We start from the raw sequence: 26,101 nt of genomic DNA on the forward strand, positions 1-26,101 counted from the left end.
AATAGCTTTAAATGTAGAAAACCCTCAACAAATGAATTCAGCCTGACTAAATTGTGTTTGTAGAGCTATATTCACAAGTGTAAGTCATAAATATCAGTCATTTGTTAAAAAAAAAAAAAACAGTTTCGTTTTTAGTGCTAGTAATATGAAACTGGTCAAACAAAGGTATTCCGATTACAGCCGAATAACCCTTTACTGTGTCTGCACGTCATTTGGTAGTCTGGGAAGTCGTTGATAGTTCGTACTTTGTCAAAAGAAACCATGCCTTATATCTATGCATTAAAGATCCCCTTAATTTTCGCGGATTAGTATTAATTGACGTTCATCGAGTTTCTGATATTGTCAATTTGTAGATGAAAAAAAAGTTAGAAATTGTCAGACTGGATTCCCAAGCTATTGATTTCGTCAAACAGGGGTATTCCGGTTACAGCTGTATAACCCTTTATTTTTTCTCTCTCGTCATTTGGTCACACAGGGGTATTCCGGTTACAGCTGTGTAACCCTTTACTGTGATTTGGTCAAACAGAGGTATTCCGGTTACAACTGTATAACCATTTACTGTGTTTTCGCATCATTTCGTCAAACAGGGCTATTCCGGTTACAGCTGTATAACCTTTTACTGTGTTTTCGCGTCATTTGATCAAACAGAGGTATTCCGGTTACAGCTGTATAACCCTTTACTATGTTTTCGCGTCATTTGGTCAAACAGAGGTATTTTGGTTACAGCTGTATTACACTTTACTGCGTTTGCACGTCATTTGATCAAACGGAGGTATTCTGATTACAGCTGTATTACACTTTACTGCGTTTGCACGTCATTTAATCAAACGGAGGTATTCCGGTTACAGCTGCATGACCCTTTACCGTATTTTCACGTGACTGTCTCGTTACCTTCAGTTATTCTTCACCTGCTATGTATTATTCTTCTATAGTTATATACCTCTTCACAAGTGTCAACATATTCGTGTCATTACTAACGGGATATCTCCAGTTATTATCCACCGCCCAGTAAAAAAACCTTTACTTCTATAGTCTTCTTCTTCTTCACAAATCTCAGTCACTCCCGCATTATCTCTAGTCAGTCATTTCTCTACCTCCCTGTCACCCGTCTTCTGTATATCCTGTCAACTCTCAGAGGTTGCCTGATGTTATTCTTCTCACACCCGATAATCATTGTCTGCTATAGTCATCCACCTCCTCAAAAGTCTCAGACTATTCATGCTACGATAATCAGGCTATATCGCAATATTCCTTTACCACCAAGTTATCCTTCCATCCGTCCACCTCTTCAAAAGTCTCGGTCAATCCCTGTTTGCACTATCATACTACACTTACTGTGCATTGAATGTAAAGGTTGTGTAGAATACTTGTTCCTGTTATGGAAATATCTAAATATAACTTTTACCGGCTAGAAATGATTACAAACAGAATTCCATTAGTCGTGATTGTGTCTTAAATCTATATAAGATAAGATTAATATATAACTTACGGTGAACGTTTGCCTTTTTTTCTTGCAATGATGTAGAAAATGGTGATGCATGTACTCTTATGAGGTTGGCATGTTGCAGACTTTACAACACAACATCGCTGTGTTACAACCTACTTCGTTAGGTGTTTTATTTCACGTATCAGAGTTAAGCTTTAATTAGTGCACAAACATATTTTGAGGATCTAACATTAATGTTACAGTTATGACCAATGAATAAATTTTCAACACGTGTGAAGTTGTAAATGCAATGAACCGGACTAAATGGTATTTCCTTTTAAAATGCTTTTATATTTTGTAAATTCAACTAAATATTTGAATGATAGTTAATCGGTGTTACGATTGCAAATATCTGTCACTGTTGGACACTGTGTAAACACACGGTTGTAAACACACGGTTGGACACGGTGGGTTTAAAATATAGGACTGTAGGTCTTATTGATCACGTTAATCATTATTTACCTTTAAATGGACAGGATGGCATTAACAAAAGAAATCAAATTATATTACTTTCCCAGTTCGTATTATTCACTTAAGGTAAGTTCAAAATTACATTTTATTCTTGCATAAAAACTACTTTTTCCACTGGATCCGCCCATGTATTAACGGGAGAAAAATCGTGTGCAAACAAGGCAATTCACGTGCTGTTAATACCCGATTTTTATTTTTGAAATGGTTTCCCAGGGACGTATATGTAATTCTGCGCAGATTGACATCTGGTATCTGCGTCTTTTTTCTTTCATAAAAACCTCTTCTTGAAGCATTAAAGATGCAATCTAAACCATAGAATGTTTTACTGTATCAGTAACTAACGCCAAATGCGCTGCCCCCAACATTATTCGTACTCGTTTCTTCCCTTGTTTACTCCCCTTTTAGAACTCTGCGTCAATTCAGATTTTGTAGACAACCGTGAATATTAAAGAATCGCGTGTTTACCTGTGTGATTCTTTGTTTTTAGGTATCATATTTATGATTTTGGTAAGTATCTGTCAGTATGTTTTTATCTAATTTCTCGAAGAATTTATATAAACAGCTTGGAAACTTGACACTACGTTCGTACTCATCCGTACTCCAACTGCGTGTCCGTACTCAATATAACTCGAATGTAAAGTTATTATTCTTGAAATTGTGATCGAGTCTACCAAATTGTGAAATGATATGAACAATTATTGGTAATTTTATGTTTGTAATAATGAGAGATAAAAAAAAATCGCTTAAAAACCTCCAGGATGTGCTTTTGATAGTGTTGTTTATTTCCGGGCCCTGGATACGGATATTTAAAACATGTTTACCGTTTCCAAGAACAACTGGAATGGTAAATAAAAAATGTACCGGAATCGTCAAGTCATCACATATGAAAACAACACATAAATCGTCGTGAAATATATTTTTATACAAGAATAGCGACAATACACGTTTGTTTTGTGTATTAACGTCTGCAGAAGCCCTTGGGATATGTTTGTGACCTCGACCTTCGGTCTCGGTCACAAACAATCCCGCGGGCTAATACACACAAAAAAAAACGTGTATTATCCCTACATTCTGATTTTTGTCTGATCGATAACTGAATAAATAATAATGTCTTGTATTACGGTGCAGATTTTAAAACTGTTATTTACGTTTTTAGTGCAAACAATTACAATAATAATAACAATAAGAAGAAGAAGAAGAAGAATTGATATAATTACTGATATTACGATGATGATTATAATGAGTCGCCTAGCTATTACGATGATGATTATAATGAGTCGCCTATATGGAACGCCGCAGCTGTCTTATGTCGGGACATTTCATGTTATCATGTCAAAGTGTGGTCTTAACTTGTCAAAACAGTGTCTTATTATGTTAAAAAACTATGTTATCATGTCAAAGTATTGTGTTAACTTGTCAAAACAGTGTCTTATTATGTCGAAAAGCTATGTTAATATGTCAAAGTATGGTGTTAACTTGTCAAAACAGTGTCTTATTATGTCAAAAAGCGTATTATTATGTCAAAGTGTGGTGTTAACTTGTCCAAATAGTGTCTTATTATGTCAAACAGCTATGTTAATATGTCAAAGTACAGTGCGATCTTGTCTACAGAGCGTATTATTATGTTAAAAACGCTAGACAAGATTAAATGATACTTTAAGAAGATAACATAGCTGTGTGACATAATACGACACTGTTTTGACAAGTTAACACCACATTTTGACATAATAACATGACTAATAACATAATACGATACTATTTGGACAAGTTAACATCACTCTTTGACATGATAACATAGCATATTAACATTATAAGACACAGTTTTGACAAGTTAACACAACACTTTGACAAGATAACATGACTAGTTAACATGATAAGATACTATTTGGACAAGTTAACATCACTCTTCGACATGATAACATAGCATATTAACATAATAAGACACAGTTTTGACAAGTTAACACAACACTTTGGCAAGATAACATAGCTTTTTAACATAATAGCACGCTGGTTAGACAATATCACATGGTATTTTGACATAATAACATGACTAATAACATAATACGATACTATTTGGACAAGTTAACATCACTCTTTGACATGATAACATAGCATATTAACATTATAAGACACAGTTTTGACAAGTTAACACAACACTTTGACAAGATAACATGACTAGTTAACATGATAAGATACTATTTGGACAAGTTAACATCACTCTTCGACATGATAACATAGCATATTAACATAATAAGACACAGTTTTGACAAGTTAACACAACACTTTGGCAAGATAACATAGCTTTTTAACATAATAGCACGCTGGTTAGACAATATCACATGGTATTTTGACATAATAACATAGCATTTAACATAATAAGACACTGTTTTGACAAGTTAACATCACACTTTGACATAATAATATAACGTATTAACATGATAAAATACTATTTTGACAAGTTAACACCACACTTGGACAAGATAACATAGCTTTTTAACATAATAGCACGCTCGGTAGACAAGATCACACGGTACTTTGACATGATATCATAACGTTTTAACATAATAACACGCTCTGTAGACAACATCACATGGTACTTTGACATAATAACATAGCACTTAACATAATAAGACACCATTTCGACAAGTTAACACCACATTTTGACATGATAACATCGCACTTTGACATGATAACATAACATTTTAACATAATAAGACAATGTTTTGACAAGTTAACACAACACTTTGACAAGAAAGCATAGCTTTTTTACATAATAGCACGCTCGGTAAACAAAATCACACGATACTTTGACAAGATATCATAGCTTTTTAACATAGTAACACACTCTGCCAACAAGATCATACTTTGACATGTTAACATAGCTTTTCAACATAATAAGACACTATTTTGACAAGTTAACACCGCACTTCGACATAATAACATAGCTTTTTGACATAATAAGACACTGTTTCGACAAGTTAACACCACACTTTGACATAATAACATAGCTTTTTGACATAATAAGACACTGTTTCGACAAGTTAACACCACACTTTGACACATTAAGATAGCTTTTTGACATAATAAGACACTGTGTCGACAAGTTAACACCACACTTTGACATAATAACATAGCTTTTAAACATAATAGCACGCTCAGTAGACACTATAACAAGATAACATAGCGTTTTAACATAATAAGACACTGTTTAGACAAGTTAACACCACAGTTTGACAAGATAACATAGCAATTTTACATAATAGCAAGCTCAGTAGACAAAATCACACGACACTTTAACAAGATAACATAGCGTTTTAACATAATAAGACACTGTTTTGACAAGTTAACACCACATCTTGACATAATAACATAGCTTTTAAACATAATAAGACACTGTTTTGACAAATTAACATCACGCTTTGACATGATAACATGAAATGTCCCGACATAAGACAGCTGCGGCGTTCCATACGCCTAGCTATTTCGATGATGATTGTGACGCAAGAAAGTAATATGAATGTTAAAATCGTGCTTTTAGCAGTTTATTATTCACATAATACATGTAGACTGTAGTATAATTATACTTTCCCTCAACGAAGGACAACATTTAGGAAACTGCATGTATGATGTGATGAAAAAATAAAATGGAATTGAAAATTAAAAATAACAAAATGAACACGGCCTCTTCGTAATGAAATATGCATTCCTTGGTAACGAGACTAGTATCCGAAAATCAATTATTTGGCATATAGAAACAGAAGTATTTACATAAAAGCTTTAAATAACTTTGTACATTTCATCACGTTTTTCATATTAAAGCTACCCATTCAGTTAAGGTTTCGATGGAGGCCTTGAGAAACAAAAATCAAACAACACCAAATCATAGAAAGAAAGAGTTGTTTGACATGAAAATTGAAAAGCATGTAAAACATGTATATTACTTTACGAAACAAGTGTCAGTATACCGATATAAACATTGAATTCTGGAAAAGGGCTGCCTAAAGGGGCTCCACTTCCGGACAGTTAAACGCCTTTAAAAACTCACCATTTTCAAAGAACTGTTACACATGTTTGTTTTGATGCATTTGCAATAGCGTGCGAGTGGTGAAATTTCACGTAACAAGGTGGAACATAGTTTTCAGCAATTGTTTATTTTTTTTTCTTTACAAATGGCATTCATTTTCAAAGGGAAACAACTTTTTCTCAAAGATTACTTAAAATAATCGGAAAAAGTTGTTTCCCTTTGAAAATGAATGCCATTTGTACTTAAAATAATCGGGAACAGTTGTCTCCCTTTGAAAATGAATGCCATTTGTAAAGAAATAAAGATAAACAATTGCTGAAAACTGTGTTCCACCTTGTTATGCGAAATTTCACCACTCGCACGCTATTGCAAATGCATCAAAACGAACATGTGTAACTGTTCTTTGAAAATGGTGAGTTTTTAAAGGCGTTTAACTGTCCGGAAGTGGAGCCCCTTTAGGCAGCCCTTTTCCGGAATTCAATGTTTATATCAGTATACTGACACTTGTTTCGTAAAGTAATATATATGTTTTACATGCTGTTCAATTTTCATGTCAAACAGCTCTTTCTTCCTATGATTTGGTGTTGTTTGATTTTTGTTTCTCAAGGCCTCCATCGAAACCTTAAGTCAACCAAATCTTTTGTAATTCAAAAAGACACAGTTACAGTGTAAAGCACATTAGACACCTTTAGAATGATCGGAATAGTCAACCATTTTGTTTTCTTTTTCTATAGCATTGTCAAATATTCAGATGTGTAATGAATATGTTCAGTTGCCGACACTTGCAACTGCACGGGTCGCGAAAGCAGTTAAAAAGACAACGACTGTGACCGTATCCCCATTATTATAAATAGAGAACGATAACGAAAACATTATCGGAAAAGTCGACTATGTATTTATTGGTAATTCAGGTTTACTTCATGGTAAATCAGGGTTTTCTTTATAGTTTCAAAAGTAGTACAACTATTTTGTCACGGATAATGGTTTCACTACCCGATTCCCCTTTTCTCACACTAACATGTTATTGTTACAAATACCCTGCGAGAGTAGTACAGTTTGTTTTCGTAAACATCATGTTTGTAAACATTAAAGATTGCGTTTTGTAACCTAAACTCAGGGTTCCCTATTTTAATGTGTCTTGTATAAGAAAAACGTGAGCTCAAGCTAAAACAAAACATAATCAAAAAGTAGAATTTTTTTCAGATATCTTGTTTTTTAGATATCTTGAAATAAATGCTATATTTCTTAAGAAGGCTTTAAAACTTAATTACAAACAAACTTTATGTTACGGAAACATGGGAATTTGCTGTTTTTACTACTTTTTGCGATGAAAATCGAAAAGCGTTTGTCACGTTTTTACTCCAGGTAAACTAATAATAATTAAAACATTGTCATGACGTCACTCCTTTGTTCTCGCTGTACTGTATTTTTAATATTGGACTGCTTTCAATGGGACTTAGTACAGTATTTTCCACGTGGAGTCCAATATTATTTTAATATTGGACTGTGTATTTAATATTGGACTGCACGAGGAAAACGATTTATATACAGAATTAATGTCTTCGTGTAGTCCAGTATTTATCAATACATGTAGTGTAATTCCATATAGAAATATTGTAATCAAATGAAAGCAGTCCAATATAATCAGCTGATAATAACACAGTACTGATAATAAAAAGGAAAATTAATATCAAAACTAAGTTTTATGTATAGATCTAGATGCATAATATATATGGACAAAATCGCAAAATGTTAAAAATAGCACTATACATATTTTGCATGCATCAACGTAGTCTTACTCCCTAAACGACAACTCACTAGAGCAACAATTTCCTCAGTATTGTTCATGTTTCCAGTTTTAAAAATTGTGCAAGGATTTATTGCTTTCTGTTTAAAAACCAGTTTTATTAGACCAATCATGATAGTTCTTTGAGGCCGTACTGTCAATGGCCTTTATGATTTTGTGAAGTTTAAATGAAATGTCATAATACTTTTCAAGTAATGCACCAGACAAGCCTTATTTTGTATAATAAAGGGAGACAATTCAAAAGCTAGGTAAGGTAGAGTTATGGTCCTCTGATACTGCTCTTTGTCTCAATGGCCTCTATGATTATGTGAAATTTTAATAAAATGCCGTTAATACGTTTCAAGTTATACTACGGACGGACGGACGGAAGGACGGACAAACTATATGCTCACCCTTGGGAAGCATAAAAATAATAGTAATTATAATTTACGATTTACGAAGGTTAAGCGAAGCATTGCATCCTCGTATACATAGCTCATTTTTTGTTATGTTACAATCCACTTTTTCCGAATTTATCCGTACATCTGTACATAGAAAAAACTAAACAAATGCTTATACTTTTCTGAATGTTCATGTAAACCCCTGAAAATGATATGAGCCGCGCCGTGAGAAAACCACACAGGGCGTTTGCGGCCAGCATAGATCAACAACCAGCCTGCGCATCCGCGTAGTCAGGATTCATACTTAGTTCAATAACATTAAACTTGCACAGGGCGTCTTTTAATATTTGGACGTTCAACATGTCCCTGTGTCAAGTTTAATCGAATGTCAGCCATTTGCATAGCACAGATTACAACTTTATTTTATTGAAGTGTAATGTAGGAAAACTCTCAAACAGTGAAACATTGGTTTACCGTAACTAAAACTGCACCACCAATCACTTCCCCGACGCATTTCACAGAAACTTCTAGCATAATTTATTGAAATATCACGAACAATACAACACCGAATAAATATATAGAATCAATTACACATGCTTAGACGAAAACAATTACGTTTAGCCTACGACACATGTAAAAAATCTGCGGCCATTATTTAACGCATGGGTACCGCCGAACGCACGTGTACTAGCCTTTTAAACTGCTTTGATAGGACTTTACAATTAATTTAAGTAACTTTTAATAAAATCACAGCCAGTAAATGCTGATTACACCCATCGATTATAAACATATGCATACTACATAGACTATAGGTTAGTAACGGGCCGCATTTTTTTTTCAAATCCGACCGTGATAATATTTTTTTGTCTAAAATTAATCTTTATAATAAAGAAGATTTGACAGTTGGTGTTGTGTTGTGAAAGTGAATGGATGTAAATTTCATTTTCAAAGTGCGGACTGATCTTCAATATCTTCAGTAAGACAGTATGTTCAATGGATGTATAAATTAGGTTTCTTTGTCCGTTGTTGGTATTTAGCTATCGCTTTCAAGTCACTTCTACTGTGAACTTGTAAAACCTTCCGCAAGAACTTTTGCGGAAAGCTCTACCGGGAAATTTATACTTTCGATAAAACGTCGGACTATATGAAATGTCAAAATCGTAAAATATTGAAGTCCGACTTTTATTTATAGAACTAGATTCATACTGTTCGATAACAGTTTGTCTAATTGCAGTAGGCTTTGACAGCGAACAGCATGGATCCTGACCAGACTGCGCAGGCTGGTCTGGATCCATGCTGGTCGCAAAACCAATACGTTGGTATCACATGGTGCAGCTCATATTTTTGTTGTGGGTATTGATCGTTACAGTTTATGTTTATTTGAGTATTACATCCGTATTAAAAAAAAACATGAAAAAAACAGGATGTTCCTTTCAAAATATAAACGTTTATAGCACCCTAAGTAGAACAAATTGCCTTCATTTCTTGTGTTTGAAGCCAGTGTGAAGCATTTGCTCACATTTGTTCAGTCTGTGAGTCTGCCTTTTGGAAAAGAAAAACAACTGCAATTAAGGGACACGCGTATTTACACGAACCTTAGTTTTGCCGAAATATCTTTTAATTTTGTATTCGTATAGTCTATTTCATTTTATTCTATTTATTATGAAATACGCAGATTTTAGTGAAAATAAATCTAATAAATTCAAAGTGAATGATATCAAATATATTTTGCAGTATTCCAGTTAGGACTACATTAAACATCCATTGTGATAATAACTTAAATAAGAATAGCTTCGAGTGCATAAATAAAATTCATATTGAAAGCAAGTTTTCCTTAGTTTTCAACTTCCGCCTGGCCGTTATGCGCCGTATATTAACCAGTTAAAAGGAACGAAAATAATATCACACGTTAGAATGGTTTTGACTTACCAGTAGCTGTATCCGATAATCAGATAATATATTAAAAATGTCTGTTCTGTAAGTCTTCTTGCACTAAATTTTGAAGATTTTCGGGCAAATTCATGTACAACCCAACAAAAACTGTCATTGAACTAATAAATCACAACAGTATATTGCCAGGCGTGTAAACAAACAACCCATTTTCTCATTTAGTGCACATGCAGCAGTCATTTTCTCCAGCTGTCCGATTCCAACTGTCCAACTACGCTTTCAGTGAAACATTATCCTAATCCGCCATACCCTTGTAAATTTTAATTTGACAAAGAAAGTTTCCTTGTTCACACTTAAATAAAAAGAACATAATCACGTTACCCTTGCCATGAATTAAAATAAATCCACTTTTTTGTTTCTGAAATGTCACAAAATTTCTTTCCTCCCGCCGCCACTCGTGATAATACTACTGCTTATTCCGTACATGTGTAAACACAATTAATAGCATCACGAGAATCCCGGGCTAAAGAAAGTCCAATATTACGAAAGCGAGAAACCCGAGAAAAACAAAGTCGTGCATTATGAGAAAAACGTGCGTGAAATAGTCATGAGGATCTACAGAGTATTTCATAATCATATAGCAACAGTTATTAAATGCGGTAAAGTGAATAAAATCCGAATAATTTAAGAATATTTAACGTCAATGGTTTATACGTAATTTTTTATTGGTTATGTCATAAAAACAATGTTTTAAGAAAGATATAAGACGAAAACGATCCAATATGTAAAATACTGGACTGTCCGAAGCGCGTTATTATTTTACATATTGGATCGTTTTCGTCTTATATCCTATACATATCTATATTTTGAAGTCATTATTCACTGCTTCAGCTATAGCACTATTGGTTACGGCGACGGGAAAATGTCTTTATTGCTGCGGCGGTCGGGTTCGATTCCCGACGCGGTCATCTTTATTTTTTATTTGGAACTTTTAAAATATGTTAGAAACAAAAATTCATATTCTAATGTTCATAATATGACCAAACTTCAATTTGAAAGAAAGATTATTTTTCAGCCAAATCTGGAGGCATGCTGCTTTAATAACAGTCTCGGGTGATCGAGTTCAGTTTTGAAAGCAACATAATCTTAAGACTAACCAGTGGCAAAGTCACACTCCGAGACTTGTAAACCGGATTTAATTTTATATACATTAATATAATTATAGTTTGAATAAATGTTCCTGTAAAGGAGATGTCCATTTTAACAATGTTATTTCGCTTCCAGCGCTTTCGCATTATCTGTAGCAATCAGTGATAAAAGCGCTTCAAAATGACATACATGTAGATCTATCTTATTTTTAGGCTTTGCTAACATTATATGAAAAGGATGTGCAATTCGAAGAACAAGTGGTCAACATCGCAACGGGAGAACAACATCAGGATTGGTACTTGGCCATCAACAAAAATGGGGAAGTTCCAGTTTTGAAAATAGACGGGAAATATATCGCAGAGTCCGAAACTATCATAGACATCGTCGATGAAACATTTCCTTCCGGTAATTCATTTGTCCTTCTCTTTTCACGGTTAACTGAACTTTGTTTTGCCAAGATGGTTGATGATAATGGAAAATTGGCCAAGTTTAATCACTTAATATTTTAACTGTGATTTAACTGTTGTGGCATCAAACTGTCTCTAGATAGTCAACGGGTACGGCGTGGTTTAACTATATCTCAACTCGAGGGTGAGAGTGTTTCTTTTTAAAATGGTGGAGAAAGGTTAGAAAGTGTTGACGGGGCTGTGAAATTACAACATATTTTGTAGACATTGTTCTTAGCCATTAAACTTTTGAAGAGTATATCTGGATGTTAATGCGGCCTGTTCAATCAGCAAAAATATGATAAAAAGAAAGTGTTAGTGAAGTTGTTTTTACGGGCGTCGCCATATTTTGTATAGATATTTCTTCACCTCCAGACTAGAGAGCAGTATACTCTACTATAGAACAATGTAAGAACTAAAGTATATTCGACTACTCATTTACAGAAACATTCTCTGATCAAATTAGGCCTACATGTGTGCTGCCATGTTAGCATATCAACATCATATTTAGAATTGACAGTTATTTTTGTGATTTTCTGTTACAAAGTAAGTAAATGTCAAAAATATTGATATGTATTGTATATGTTCAAATACAGAAAATTTTACGAAAATCAGATTATCGAAAACCTGATTAAAAAAATATAGTATGCCTCTTTTTAACGTGGCGCTCTTGTGTTGTTGACACTGTATTTTCGGATATATATGCAAGAATAGACATACTGCCTTTTTAAAGGTTTCATACTGATTTAGTATGAAACCCGTCCGATGATTATAGAAACGTGCATATGGTTTTTCCCAGTGAATTCCTGAAATATCAGCGTGAAACACAGCACAATGTTTATCTGATATTTTTGCAGTCATCAAGTTGGTTTTCGGCTGGATTGGAACTACTAAATAGATACAAATCGGCTAAATCATTAAAAAAGGGGGAAAAATCTTTCGTTTATAAATTATATGAAATAGCTCGAGAACATTCGAACTTACATACTTCTGTCTTACACTGAAACAAACAAATTTCTCTATACATTTATTTGTTATAGTCTGGCATCATTGAGTCAATAAAATTAGTTCTTACCTAAATGACGTTAGAGTCTAAATCTAATGCTGTATTCATTAATCTATTGATGCCATGTTAATTTGGTGTCATGATAATTGCTGTTGAATGAAAAATGCAACTTTCTAGTATGAGATTTTCCTGATTATTCCACCGACTAAATGATAAAGACGTTGGAAGGTTTGCTCGTAAGTTGACGGTTTTCTTGTTTCAGAGACATGTAATTTAGAAATATACAACACTTGATTTATTAAAAAAAAATGTGAAAAGAAGAGAAAGCTAAACAATTTTAATATATACGTAAATCGCTGTTTAACCATTTCATTTTTTGGGGGTATGAATTTAAAGTACCCTGAGTGAGTTTCAGCTTCCGCACACTTTAAGCACGCCCATGTATTTCATACCAAAAACACGCCCATGTATTTCCTACCAAAAACACGCTCTTATATTTCATACCAAAATACCCCCATGTTTTTCATTCCAAAAAGAAAACTACTTTATATCTGCATTTTTAAGCATCTTGTTGAGATATTGAAACCTAATAGTATCTTAATTGTTACGTATAGGTTCAAACCTGGTACCAGATCTGGAAACTAGATATGGAAGTGACGTCAGAGAGTTCCGGAAACTGCTTCATGACATACCTGTAGATATAATTTCGCAAGGAATTTTATGTAACCGTCATTTAAAACATAAAGATGGAGTCATCGAAGTACCAGACATTTTCTCACGTGAAAATGCAGGCAAGTGTGTAGAAAGATCTAAAACGTTGTTTGTTTATAGTAACTTACCTAGCCTAACCCCAGCCCTAGAGATTCTTTCCATTTTGGTTGCGAAATTATCATAAATTAGCATACAAAAAAAGAAAGAAAAAAAGGAGTTTTGATGTGGAATTAATGCATAGGGATACTTATTTGTCCATAAAATCTCTTGTTTTCTATTTATTAATTAAAATACTGAAAATTCTGAGTTCTAACCCAATATAACATTGACATTTCTGATGTCGATTTATTTACCTTACCATAAGTTTTTAGAGTCTATTATCATAATCTCCTAAACGAACTGGAATTTTAGGTCTTACTCTTCAAATGTGGGCAACCGTAACACGAGTGATTAAGATTGATGCCCCCCCCCCCCCCCCCCCCCCCCCAAATAAAAAATAATTCTTACATCATAATCTTAGAAAGCCACGCAGTTTGCTTATGTGAACCGTAAGTACTGTAATCGCGGCATGACTATCGATAGGATTTTTATCTAAACGCAACAAAAAAAAAAAAAACAACAACAGAGCTTTCGAATCCCATGAATGCTTTTGTTACCTTGCCTTGAATTCCGTCTGAGCAATTGCAAATGCAACGTCAAGCTGAAACCTAGCTATTGCAATATATATTACCCAAATAACTCCCTATAATTAAATGAAAGTTGCTTCCTTCAATGGTATACCAGTATATGTGCTTTACAAATTTTCCACCTCAGTTATGTTGAACATATGGATAATTAACAGACTGCTGACTGGGTTTTTCAAACAGCTAACCTTGTAAAAACATTACAGAGGAAAAGTGAATTAGATCTCAATATGCTTCTATGTTGCCTTTCTAGATAAAATGTTTACTGAAGATATAAACAAGCTGCGCAGGAAACGAGAAAATAGTCCACCGGAAGTTCAAGATGCCATTGACCAGAAGATTGACAAGATATCATCGAGGCTTTCAACTGTGATGAACGAAACCAAGATCATTAAATGCTTAGATGACCTTGAACCCATATTTGATAAAATTGAAGAAAGGCTGGAAAAGTCACAACTAGGTATATTTTATTATACAATTGTAAAATCATTTCAAAAATGAAGAATAACAAATTTGTTTTTCGTGCTTTGTATCATTTACGTGACATCTTTCCGGGTTTCTGAACAGGAAATACTATTCCTATATCAAAGGTGATCCCATTCTCGCATAAAAGAAAATACCGTGGTTCCCTGTTTGTCACGGGGACTATGTCGAACCTCTTATTAGTGAGAATAACAGAAAATATATAAATAAAATCTATAAATCTATAAAATTTATTAGCTTGCTGATGGCAATTGTTGCTGCCTTTGCGACCAGTGCAGATCAAGATCAGTCTGCACATCCATGCATGCTGATCATGGTCTGCACTGTTCGCTATTCAGTCAGTAAATTCTCGGTGAACATCCTTTCGAATAATAAATGATAATACCCAAATTGAATGATGTACCAGTCTATTTTAGAAATTTAGCAGGGTAAAGGTTAAAAGATCGTTACAGTCTGGAGACAATAACTGTGGTCAAAACATACGAGTTAGGTACATTTGTATTACGGTTTTATTCCGGTTCTAATAAGGTTAATTAAGGTTCTCTTACGATTGTTTTAGACATTTATAACGTTACAAAGTCGCAAAACCATGTTTTTTACACATCCGGAGCAATCCGGGGATGGGAATCCGGAACTCATCCGCATGTCCGTCCGATACAGTGTGATTCTAGCTTAAAGCAGCAACGAAACTAATCTTACTGCGTTAGCGAATTGTCACTTGTGAAATATGCACAAATTTGTACTGCTAGGCGCTTTGTCGTAATTGTCTGGTTTATTGCGGTGGTAACTGGTTCGTACAAATTCACTAAGTTTATATAATAATTCATAATAGATCTACAATCAGTTAAAAAGACTAAAATGTCACTGCTATTTCTAAACGTTGCCATTTCGTTTTGTACAACCGTGACGATAAAATTTATGATGATTACGTCACAGCGTAAGTGCAGTTTTCGTGGAGCTTGAATCTCAAAGGAATAAGAAGTAGTCTGCCTATATATCCAAAAAAGAAGCCTAGAAATTGCCTTTGATGGCATTTTTTGTTAATGCCCGACAGCCATGTTCATTGTTAACTTCATAAAAATTAGAAACATTTCAGGGAGGCTGTCGCCTTCTTAGGGTCATAGTAATGTCACAGCACAAGGTCAAAGGTCAATAAGTGCATTTTTATTGTAAACTTAAGATTTTCGCAATTTTGTTACATTCTAATACAAATTTGTGTTTTTTTTTGGTGATAATTATGAATCTGAGAAGTAAAATAGATTTCTTCAAATAGATTTATTGCATTTGAGACTGGCAAAATTCAAAACGACTAAAGTTATTTCCATAGTATAAGCTTAACTTTTCGAACGCTCTGATATTTTGTTCATTTATGAGAATAATATTTCGCATGTTTCTAAAATTTCCGTTTTCAGGCTAAAAACTTTCCATAAAGGCTGGTTGGTTACTGTATGATTGTGTGTATGAACAGTGCATGCGGGAAAAATCTATTGCGCGTATTTTATAAAGACTAGTACAGTCAAACTTCGTTTGCTCGAATTCGGATTATCCAATTACTTCCTTTGGCTCGAACTCAGCGTCAGGTCTATATTATGTATACTTCACGTTAGCTTGTACTTTTGATATCTCGAACACATTTTGCTTGTCCCGTCGAGCTCTAGCGAATATAGTTTGACTGTACTAACTGTTGACAGATCTAAAGATTCCTTCGGAAGCAAAGAACTCAAGGACTTACGGTTTGATTGTCTGTTTGTGACATTGTATGAAATGTGCAACTTCTCTCAAGCATTATCTAAAATGTCTGTGCTGTAAATCAAAACTCTATTTCAGTGGTTTACGCATGTGCTGTGGCAATTTCATAAATGTGTGGGCGTTTAGAAATACTAGCTATGTATAAAAATCAAGCGATATCAAAGTGTAAATATAAATATTATATAACCGCAAATATTCTGTTTTGTGCGTGTGTGTCTTTTGTGTTTTCTTTTCTTTTTTACATTCCATCATAGCATGAAAATGGTACTCATCATATTTCAATCAGCTAAAAAATATTTCTTTGCACATTAACATTAGGCTATTAAAAGAACTGGTAACCGCTCTTCAAGAGTTTTCAGTCTACAATATTGTAACTATTTGTTTATATTGGTTCTATGGATGTAATAAATCCAAAACTGCTTGATAATAGTCAGTGAATTTGATAGTATATCAAATGTTATTAGTATGATCTTTATGAATGAGTATAAGGGTAAAGCATGTTTGTTTTCCTGTAACAACACCTGTAGGTATCTGAGTGACTGGTTTGTGATAGAACTGGGTAGAGCAAACTTATCTGGTCTGATTCGTTTTCAACTTTGTTTTGAACAGGAAGAGAGAGTGTAGATGCAAAGCCAAAGATAATAAGGATCGAAACAGAAATAACGTGCTAATTTTTCAGAATAAAATGATGCAAATATCGCATTAAGAGCTTTGGTAATAGAAAATTTAGATCTTGAAATGTGCTACTTAATTGCAAATACATAAACTATGATGATAACTGCCTGACCAATTATAAAAAAGAACTAAATTACAACAAATTAAGGGAACAGTGATTAGATTAACCAGTTGAAATCCTACAGATCTTCTCTGTTTAGATTATTATTATACAAGTAGTGTACTGTGTACACATACATTGTGACCAATATTTCAGTTATTCTTCTAAAATGGTCCTATTTAACCATCACCGCGTGGACAAATTAACATAGATATATATCATATAATGAATAATCACTAGATTTGAAATCCTTTCTTTACGGGCTGGATTCCACATAATATCATATATGTTCTTTTCAACAGTATTTCAGTCATTTAACGGCGTTCAGTTAACATGAACAGTGTTCTGACCCCCTGTTCACAAAACATTTATCGGTCTCAGCTGAGTTGGTGTTTGAAATTTCAATAACAATTTTACTGAAACTTCAAGGTTGAATACCACCTGACATTGACCATCAATACTGAATAGACATTTCAAAATTGTTAATAACTTAAAATTAAGTTTAGAACATGCCTTTTAGATGAAAATGACAAATAAAAATTCCTTATCAAACTCAGCTGAGACTGAAAATGTTTTTGAACACGGGACTTCGAGTAGAAGTAGAAGCCCTTTCCCGGCAAGTAACTGCCAACTTCTCCATATGATTCAGACGTGGAGGACGAAATTACTCCTGACAATGTCTATTATTAAATCGACATTCACCTCTCCCGGGGATTGAACTCTACTGATTGAGCTAAAAAAACTTGTTTGTATACCTGACAGTAAAGTGATTTTAACTATTTACGTGAGAATTTTATACATTTATATGTAATTCATTTTCCGCTGTAGTCTTCTTCTTCAAAACCTATCATATTTTCTGTTTCGCACCCATTTCTCAAAGATGTACAATATGTAAATATGCTCTATATGGTCAGTTCAAAGCTTTAATTCAAATTTCATTGCTGCCTGAAATGCATTTTATAACCATTTGCTCAACAAGTTTTCTAATTCCACACCTGACTTTTGTTTATATCTCTGCCAAATTTTGACTGATTTGAATTAAAATTCGACACATTGCTTAATGTCCTGTTCAATTAAATAAAATCGATATCACTTGTACGTACATTTGTTGTGCCATGACAGTTCAAATAAGGTATCCCCCTCGCCCCTTCTAGGAAAATGTCACAGAATGAATGCAACTTGGTGCTGGTCTGTATGCGGCAAGTACTGCCATCTGCGGGATTAAACAATTTTGTCATTAATGACGCCACAAACCTGATAAAAAATTAACATATTCATATTGAAAATATTGACGGATGTTCCATTACAATCAGGGTTGAACTTTCAGAATATAATAATTTGAATTTCATTGAATTAATAGGATCAAAGTGTTCTACTGTGATTTGGAATTTACTAATTATGTGACTTTTAATTTTAGGGTTACCTTATTGTTACCCATACAGTTAAACGAATTTACATCTTTTTATGTTATATTATGACATTACATTACATTATGATATTATAATCATTTAACATTGTGTAAAACATTCATTCAAATCTGTCAAAATTTGGCGATGACGGAAAACACAGGTGTGGAATTAGAAATGTTGTTGAGTTTATTATTAATATACGCACCATTTTGCTACCTTTAATAACTTAGAAGTCATTTTTAAAAGTTCAATTTTGACTTGGCATATCTGTGACCTTGAAATTACATTGAAATAATCCTTATATACGACAGTTCTTAAAATGTTTCTCCAGTTCGTCCACATGATAGATAAGCAAACATGTCAAGTAAAACACACTTTGCCATCATATGCCACTTTTCCAAGATATATATTATTCTATATAATATTATATATATTATATATACATTGTATATCATATATATGTTATCATTTGTTTTATTTTACAAAATACTAAAGGGCATTGAGACACAATATTTAAACCAATTTTGATGGTATATGAAAATAAAACGACAGCACAGCGGTATAGTTTATTTGTAAATGCACTTATTTGACCTTTGACCCCATTATACTGTAATGAGGAACCCTAGAAGGCGACAGCCTCTTTTAAATTTCATGTTCGATCCTAAGGAACACTTTTATACTAATATCCGAGCATTAACAAAAAATGCCATCAGAAGTCACATTTTCCCAAAATATTGGCAGACTAAAGAAAAGAACTGTCAAAATTAAACAATTGTTGTCTGACATTAAAACGAATTAAATAATATAAATAAATTGTTTCTTGCAACAACATCCTCAGAATCTCCCAGGCACTAACCAAACCCTCGGCATTCTGCATATGTTGTTACTCGAAACAAACGTTCGTTAAACCGACATTTATATATATTTTTTTCAGATCACAAAGGGAGTCCAAATATCTGGTTGTTTGGTCCAGCTTTCACTGCGGCAGATATTACGGCGGCAACGTTATTCCTCCGTCTGAAGTTGATTGGGCTCGATACTCGATATTTCTCGACCACAACAAGACCTTTAGTATACGAGTACTATACGAGATTAATGAAAAGACCTTCAGTTGTTAAAATGAAGACAAAATTGGGCAGTTTGAAAGGCGTTGTGGCAAAAATGAAGCTTAAAACATACGGAATAAAAGCCTTAAAAGTAGGTCTGGTCGTGGGACTTATCGGTCTTGGATATTTTGGTTTTAAAGAGTACTTCAAGAACGCAAAGATACTTCAGAAAACCTAATCCATTACCTCTTACAAAATGTTACAGAACTATTTTTCATAATTTCTTAATTTGACAAAAAACTCTTTAATGCTAGTATCTTATAAGGGCAGTTTAGTTTTCTTTTTTTTTAAAAGATATCATACATGTAAACATTCTGATAGAAGAATCTGTTAAACGTTTTTTTTTCATTACTATTAGTAAAATATTTCATTCGGGGTAATATAGCTCAAAATTTGTGTACATTGTTTTATTGAACTTTGATTAAGTTCTCTGCTTTTTGACCACTTTAAAAATTCCAAATTTACATATTATGTAGTATTATTTTATAAACAGTCTTTGAGAAAAATAAAATCACTTTTAGGGGTGAACTTTATGAATTATACATCTTTTACTCATTGAAGAACTTCTGAGTACGCGTGTCGGAAGTTGGCATATGGGTAGAACCAGTGACCTTCTGCATTACAACTTGATGGGGTCCCTGCTCCGTGGTGGGGGCCCGAACTATGGTTAATGACGGCAAAGGTTCGAAATCGGCCCGAAATGTATATAAAACCACACAGAATTGGAATTAGATAAAACAGGCCATTGACATTGATTCAAGACTCGAAGGTACTAATCTGAGTCAATAACATGAGACCAGAATTGCCACTGGTCAGTTTCAAAGTTATTTGTGGAAGATCAAATAATAAAATTTTAAGGCTGGTTCCAAAATTCAGTTTTATAACTCAAGTCCATGTACAAGACCCATTTAACGGAATCTGGTTTGTACTGAATTAGCAACCGAATTACATAGCAAAATATATCCGTGCCCCTAACGGAGTATATCTTGTTTCTCAATGCTTCACACAGACGAACAAGATGGTCATTTCTGTTCGTTGGCCAATACAGTTAATACTATTGTATTGGCGAACGAACAGAACTTGTATTGGCGAACGAACAGAAATGACCATCTTGTTGAGGACAATCATATTTTGCCACGATTTCTCCTGATTTGTCAAAGGGGGCGTTTCACAGGTCTGGGATGTCGCGATTGGTTGCCCTACTCTAGAAATTGAGATCCCGTTTCGTCCCATATGCACAAAATGTAAAATGTCGTTTCTTGCGGGTCATGTGTGTCATTACATCCTGTACGAACCACATAGCCGATCGATAGTCTTTTGTCTAAATGGCTTAAATAGTTACATAACGATGCAGCTTCTTGGAGAGAAAAAATTACAATGAAGTTCTAAGGCTTAATACACCAGAGCGAAACTCAAATGTACAAATGTGCATTTAATTCATTTTCAATGTGATTTGTTGCCCGTGGTTGTTACAAAAAAGCAAGGCAATCTGAATTTAAGTTTACCTTATGTGTTTTTACAAATATTACCAGAAGATCCATATTAGTAAATTATTCACAAAAGAAATATTCTGTATTTCGTATCAGTTTTTCTTTGTCCAAAATATGCCAGTAGTTCTGAATTTTCACGATTTTGCATTAAACATAAAATAACTGGTGCCAGCAGAGAGATTGCAATAAGTTTAACGTGTATCTCGCTATTACGTACTAGCAGGTATGACTTACTAAATGTGTTGGACATAAAAACACGACGTACACCTTACTCAACCGAACGTAAGAATTAACAAACTGTGTATTTGTACACAACTTTTAAACCAATGAAATGTATTCAGTAAAGGCTAACGTACATCCGTATTCTGCGGTCTTCTAATTCTGGTGCTCTTTGCTGGCACGGAGGGGGCGGGGACTAAAGGGGTCTTCTAATTCTGGTGCTCTGTGCTGGCACGGAGGGGGCGGGGACTAAAGGGCTGTCGTACATTTCGTTACGTCTCACGTATAGACTGATCAAACGTAAACACTTCACTGATAAGATTTCACCATAATACAAAAATATGAAATGCATTGTGCTATTCGTTTAAGTAAGTGATTTAATTGATTAATACATTTTTAATGTATAAATCATAGTTAATCATATTTTACATCAGCTAAATGTACAATGTACAGTTTCATATAACAAACAATCGTTTATATCTGGCATTGTAAGCATCCATCAATTAGATCCTTCATTTGTATTCTCGGAATGAACCAGTTCAGTGCTGACTTCAAACTTTCACGGCGAAGCGTCGCCGTCATTGCTCAATGTAGCTCGTGCGAAATTCAGTTTGAAATTCCCGAAATCGTTTTCAACTTGTGCACAGTCTTGTAATCTGCGCCCAAAACTTTATATCATTTCTGTGGTCGTATTTTACGTTACAACTAAAGCAAGTAGACTCGTTTTCGGTTATTTTCTGTTTCCAATCGGCGTTGAAAAACAAGACATACACGCTGTATTTCAGACAGAAAATAAAGCTGTTTTTAATTTTATTTATCATCTTTTCATCTATATTATGAGTTTCCTGTTTATAGAAATGATTAAACGCAATACCGGTAGATCAAAGCTAGATTGCAAGATAAACTATTTTAGTTGGACATACTGTGGTTGCTTATAACTAATAGATATTTACCCTCTGTTAACTATTTTAGAAATAATGTAGAGAAAAACCGTGTTTAAACGTTATTAATTCACGAAAAGAGGTTATGCGTCCGCGGAATAAATTCACGAGGGCGTAGCCCGAGTGAATAATAATGCCGACGTATAATCGATTTTGAGTGTATTAATTTAAGTAAAACACGATTTTTTGTACATTATTTCGATTCGAATATGCTCTTTATGTAAAACAGTAGTCAAAATATAGTAGTGCTCTTTCTCTTTTTTGTACCGAGGGAACGACACAATCTGCCTGCTTAATGCAGATAGCTGCTTAAGATAAGTTGAATATTTTATGTAACAAAAAGACAAACTGACAGTTGGCTGACTAGTTGCTTATAGCAAGTGCCTCTGAGGCAGGTTCAAATGTGTGTTCCCAAGTGTCCAAAGACTTCTGTACAAAATGTACCAGAATAATATGCAGATACAATGTCATATTCTCAATTTGTTTTTCATTAAAGTAAAAAAGGTACGTCTTTATACAACTGGATAGTGTGCTACATCTCAAAAATCATTTTCAAGACATCACAATTAAATCATTATTCCAAAGTTTCTTAACGTGGTAATTTAGTCTCATTTTCTGTTCAGTTATCTTCTTTATCCTTAATGAATGCTGCAAATGGAAATTACTTTGCAAATTAGGTTGTTTACCCGAGTTTTACATCAGTTTCCCTGAGATAATGTGACAGTATTAGCTTTTAATGTAGTATTTCCGAAATTAATCATAGCTACCGTATTTAACTTTTTTACTCTGCGTTTTGTCATATCTTCAGCTTGAGAGACGAATATTTTTGAGAGGAATTTCCTTGTATTTTTATCTCACCTGGGTACCAAGTTCTGAGCTTTTCCCATCAGCAAATGTTTGCCGTCCGTCAACAACGACCATCTTCTAGGAGCGATACATGTTAACATTATTTCTACAGTAGAAAAGTTTTTTTTTATCGTTTTGTAAACTTATCATGAATGTTGATATGGTAGTGAGACAGGTCGGAAATATTCATTTCTGTACCTTTAATGAAGGGAAGATATGTACCTTATCTCGATCATTGAAGTTTTATGACTTTTCAGCTCCTCAGTATGAGAAACTGTGTCTGAGGATTAGCAAACAAAATCTCCGTACTTCTCCGAACGTATGAAACACTGAAACTTTAAATAGAATAATAACGGTAGTAGAAAACATGGCCACCAGATGGCGTTGTCACGTTTCCTTATATGTATATCATGGAACGTTTCAGAACGCTGTTAGCCATATTTTAAAATAACTTCACACATATATTTCTTGAACAACCATTAACCGAGTTTATGCTAATTATTATTTTTTCAGTTTGAGGCAGGATGGTCAGGCAAATTGTATTGATTACGTCTCACAGATGTCGTGATTTAGATATCAAGTGTTAACGTAACAATGAAAATAAAACCCACTTTTTAGTTTCTTTATCAAGTTAATTTAGGCTTTTTTGCCCAAAGAATGAATAATTGCCATTGCTTTTAATTTAACTTCAGGCCGTATATGGAATTTGTCAGACAAAACATAACAGTCAGAAGTGCTCCGTTTACTTTAGATTTTCACAAATTTTATTTTCCGCGGGGTAGTATGCTCAACACATCAATATTATGCAAAATGCATATGTACATTTGACGACGGTGGCATGCAAATTTTGTGCTGAAATCTAGCGAGAAAGCTTCCTGTTAAATGCAACAGCTCACTCCTCCGCTCCGTTATACAATAACAAATGAGACAGATGTTCCCATATACGTAACTTAAGTATGGTCAGACATTTCTGTTGCTTAATACACACGACAAATCATGACTTTAATGATTAAAAACGCATCTTTTTCAGTCAGTCAACATGGTAGTTTAGTCTTTGTTCATATTCTTTTGACTACCCAGATATTTCTGCACATACTCCAAGTTATTATTATTATTATACCAGATTTATATAGAGTCCCTTTCATAATAAACACGATCAAAGGCACTTTACATATAGCAAATGCAGCCACAAAGGGCGCGAACTCATCCCCTACTAGTACAGACACGATCTGACCAGAGGGACAGAGTGAGATAAAGCCCCGAGAACAGATAGAGAGAAATCCATTTTAGATACAGGCCTCAGCCCTGTCCGGCAAACTTAGCCTAGCTCTTTGTGAATAGACAGTCCGTTTTTTTAATGTACCCGGTGTATAGCAACGATTCATGCGAAGCCGTCTTTCCTTGGAAGAACCAGTACAGGCCTCTTAGTTAGGCGGGAAACACTCAGGAGCATCTCGAAAATTTCCAATGCCTGGACTAGAATTCGAACCCCGGACCTCCGGATTGTCAGTCAAGCGTGTTACTACCAGACCACTGGCCCATCTAATGATAATGCGAAGTGACATCGCGACAGTGCGATACGGCAAATGACAATGCCAAATGATGCTCGATAATTTGAATGAATAATGCCGCGATGACATATTGTATTGTCGCGTGACATTAGCACGGTATATCGCAAAGCCATTTCGCGATGTCACAGTCAGTCAGTCAGTCAGCCAGTCAGTTTAAGTTTAATTACGGTCCATCCGCCCTTTCAGATACAATGAAGCATATAAATGCAACGTAGAGTATAGACCGCGAACATGTCCCTTTTCATGCTCTTAAAGTGTGATTTTGGTTCGAATGTAGGGATATTGATTACCTCTCTGCAATTTCCAGAGAGTTTCGTCCAAAGAGTATGAATTTAGTTGCCAAAATGCGACTGTAAGTACAGCGGCCAATGAGACCTAAACGTACTCAAGTCCGATGTCACTTCGCATTGTCGCGAGCCGTTCTCTGTCTTTTTCGTGACCGCGACACACGACAGTGCAACACGACTTCAAGACAACTGGACAACGCCGCGAAGGGACATCGCGACAATGTAGGGATTATACAGGGCTTCTGCAGACGTTAATACACAGAACAAACGTGTATTGTCGCTATTTTTGAATAAAAAACATTTCACGACGACTGAATGTATTGTTTTCATATGCGATGACTTTACGATTCCGGTACATTTTTTAATTACCATTCTGTTGTTCTTGAAAACGGTAAACATGTTTTAAATATCCATAACCAGTGCTATGATATCAGCAACACTGCAAAAAGCATGTAATGAAGGTTTCTAAACGATGTTTTTCTGTCATTATTACAAACATGATATTACCCATAATTTTGCATACTAGTATTACTTAAAACTTTGGTAAATAGGAACACAATTTTAAGAATGATAATTTTGCAATCGATTTTTTTTGATACGAGCGTACTGGCAAGCTTTCAAATTTTTTATCCAAATTCTTCGCGAAACTAGAGAAAAACATCCCGACTGATACTTACCAAAATCATTGATATGACTCCTAGAAACAAACACAAGGGAGAAGCGAGTACGAACATTTTTTGGTGTAGCGCGTTTGGCGTTGGTATCTGATAGAGTAAAACATTCTATGGATTAGATTGCATCTCTTATGCTACAAGAAGAAGTTATATTGGAAGAATCAAGACCCAGGTATCAGATGTCAGTCTGCGCAGAAATACATATACGTCCCTGGGAAAGCATTTCAAAAATAAAAATCATGTATTAACAGCATGTGAATTGCCCTGTTTGCATACGATTTTTCTCCCGTTAATACATGGGCGGATCCAGTTAAAAAGTAGTTTTTATGCAAGAATGCGATACGACGCACGACAACGCGAAGTGACATTATGATATATCGTGCTATTGACTTGCGACAATACAATATGACATCGCAACATTATCCATTCACATTTTCCTTCGTCGTTTGACATTGTCGAGCGTCGTTTGGCATTGTTGTGTGTCGTATTGCATTGTCG

The 26,101-nt window shown here is 34.4% G+C and overlaps 1 protein-coding gene across 1 annotated transcript; it reads left to right on the forward strand.

The window, feature by feature from the left end:
- The first annotated feature begins 1,893 nt into the window (after positions 1–1,893).
- On the forward strand, positions 1,894–20,167 carry LOC123548776 (ganglioside-induced differentiation-associated protein 1-like). The gene is made up of 5 exons (XM_045336311.2): positions 1,894–2,023; positions 11,420–11,612; positions 13,274–13,450; positions 14,307–14,513; positions 19,404–20,167. The coding sequence occupies exons 1-5, from the start codon at positions 1,955–1,957 to the stop codon at positions 19,751–19,753; spliced, it is 996 nt and encodes a 331-aa protein (XP_045192246.2). The 5' UTR covers positions 1,894–1,954; the 3' UTR covers positions 19,754–20,167.
- The last annotated feature ends 5,934 nt before the right edge of the window (positions 20,168–26,101 follow it).

This window comes from Mercenaria mercenaria, chromosome 6 (genome assembly GCF_021730395.1).
Source record: "Mercenaria mercenaria strain notata chromosome 6, MADL_Memer_1, whole genome shotgun sequence".
In the NCBI taxonomy this organism is placed as follows: Eukaryota; Metazoa; Mollusca; class Bivalvia; order Venerida; family Veneridae; genus Mercenaria; species Mercenaria mercenaria.

Excerpts from the sequence above, each read along its gene's own strand:
- LOC123548776 (XM_045336311.2), top strand. The coding sequence starts at position 1,955 with ATGGACAGGATGGCATTAACAAAAGAAATCAAATTATATTACTTTCCC. Across the intron at positions 2,024-11,419 it reads GTTCGTATTATTCACTTAAG|GCTTTGCTAACATTATATGA; the intron begins GTAAGTTCAAAA and ends TCTTATTTTTAG. Across the intron at positions 11,613-13,273 it reads CGATGAAACATTTCCTTCCG|GTTCAAACCTGGTACCAGAT; the intron begins GTAATTCATTTG and ends TGTTACGTATAG.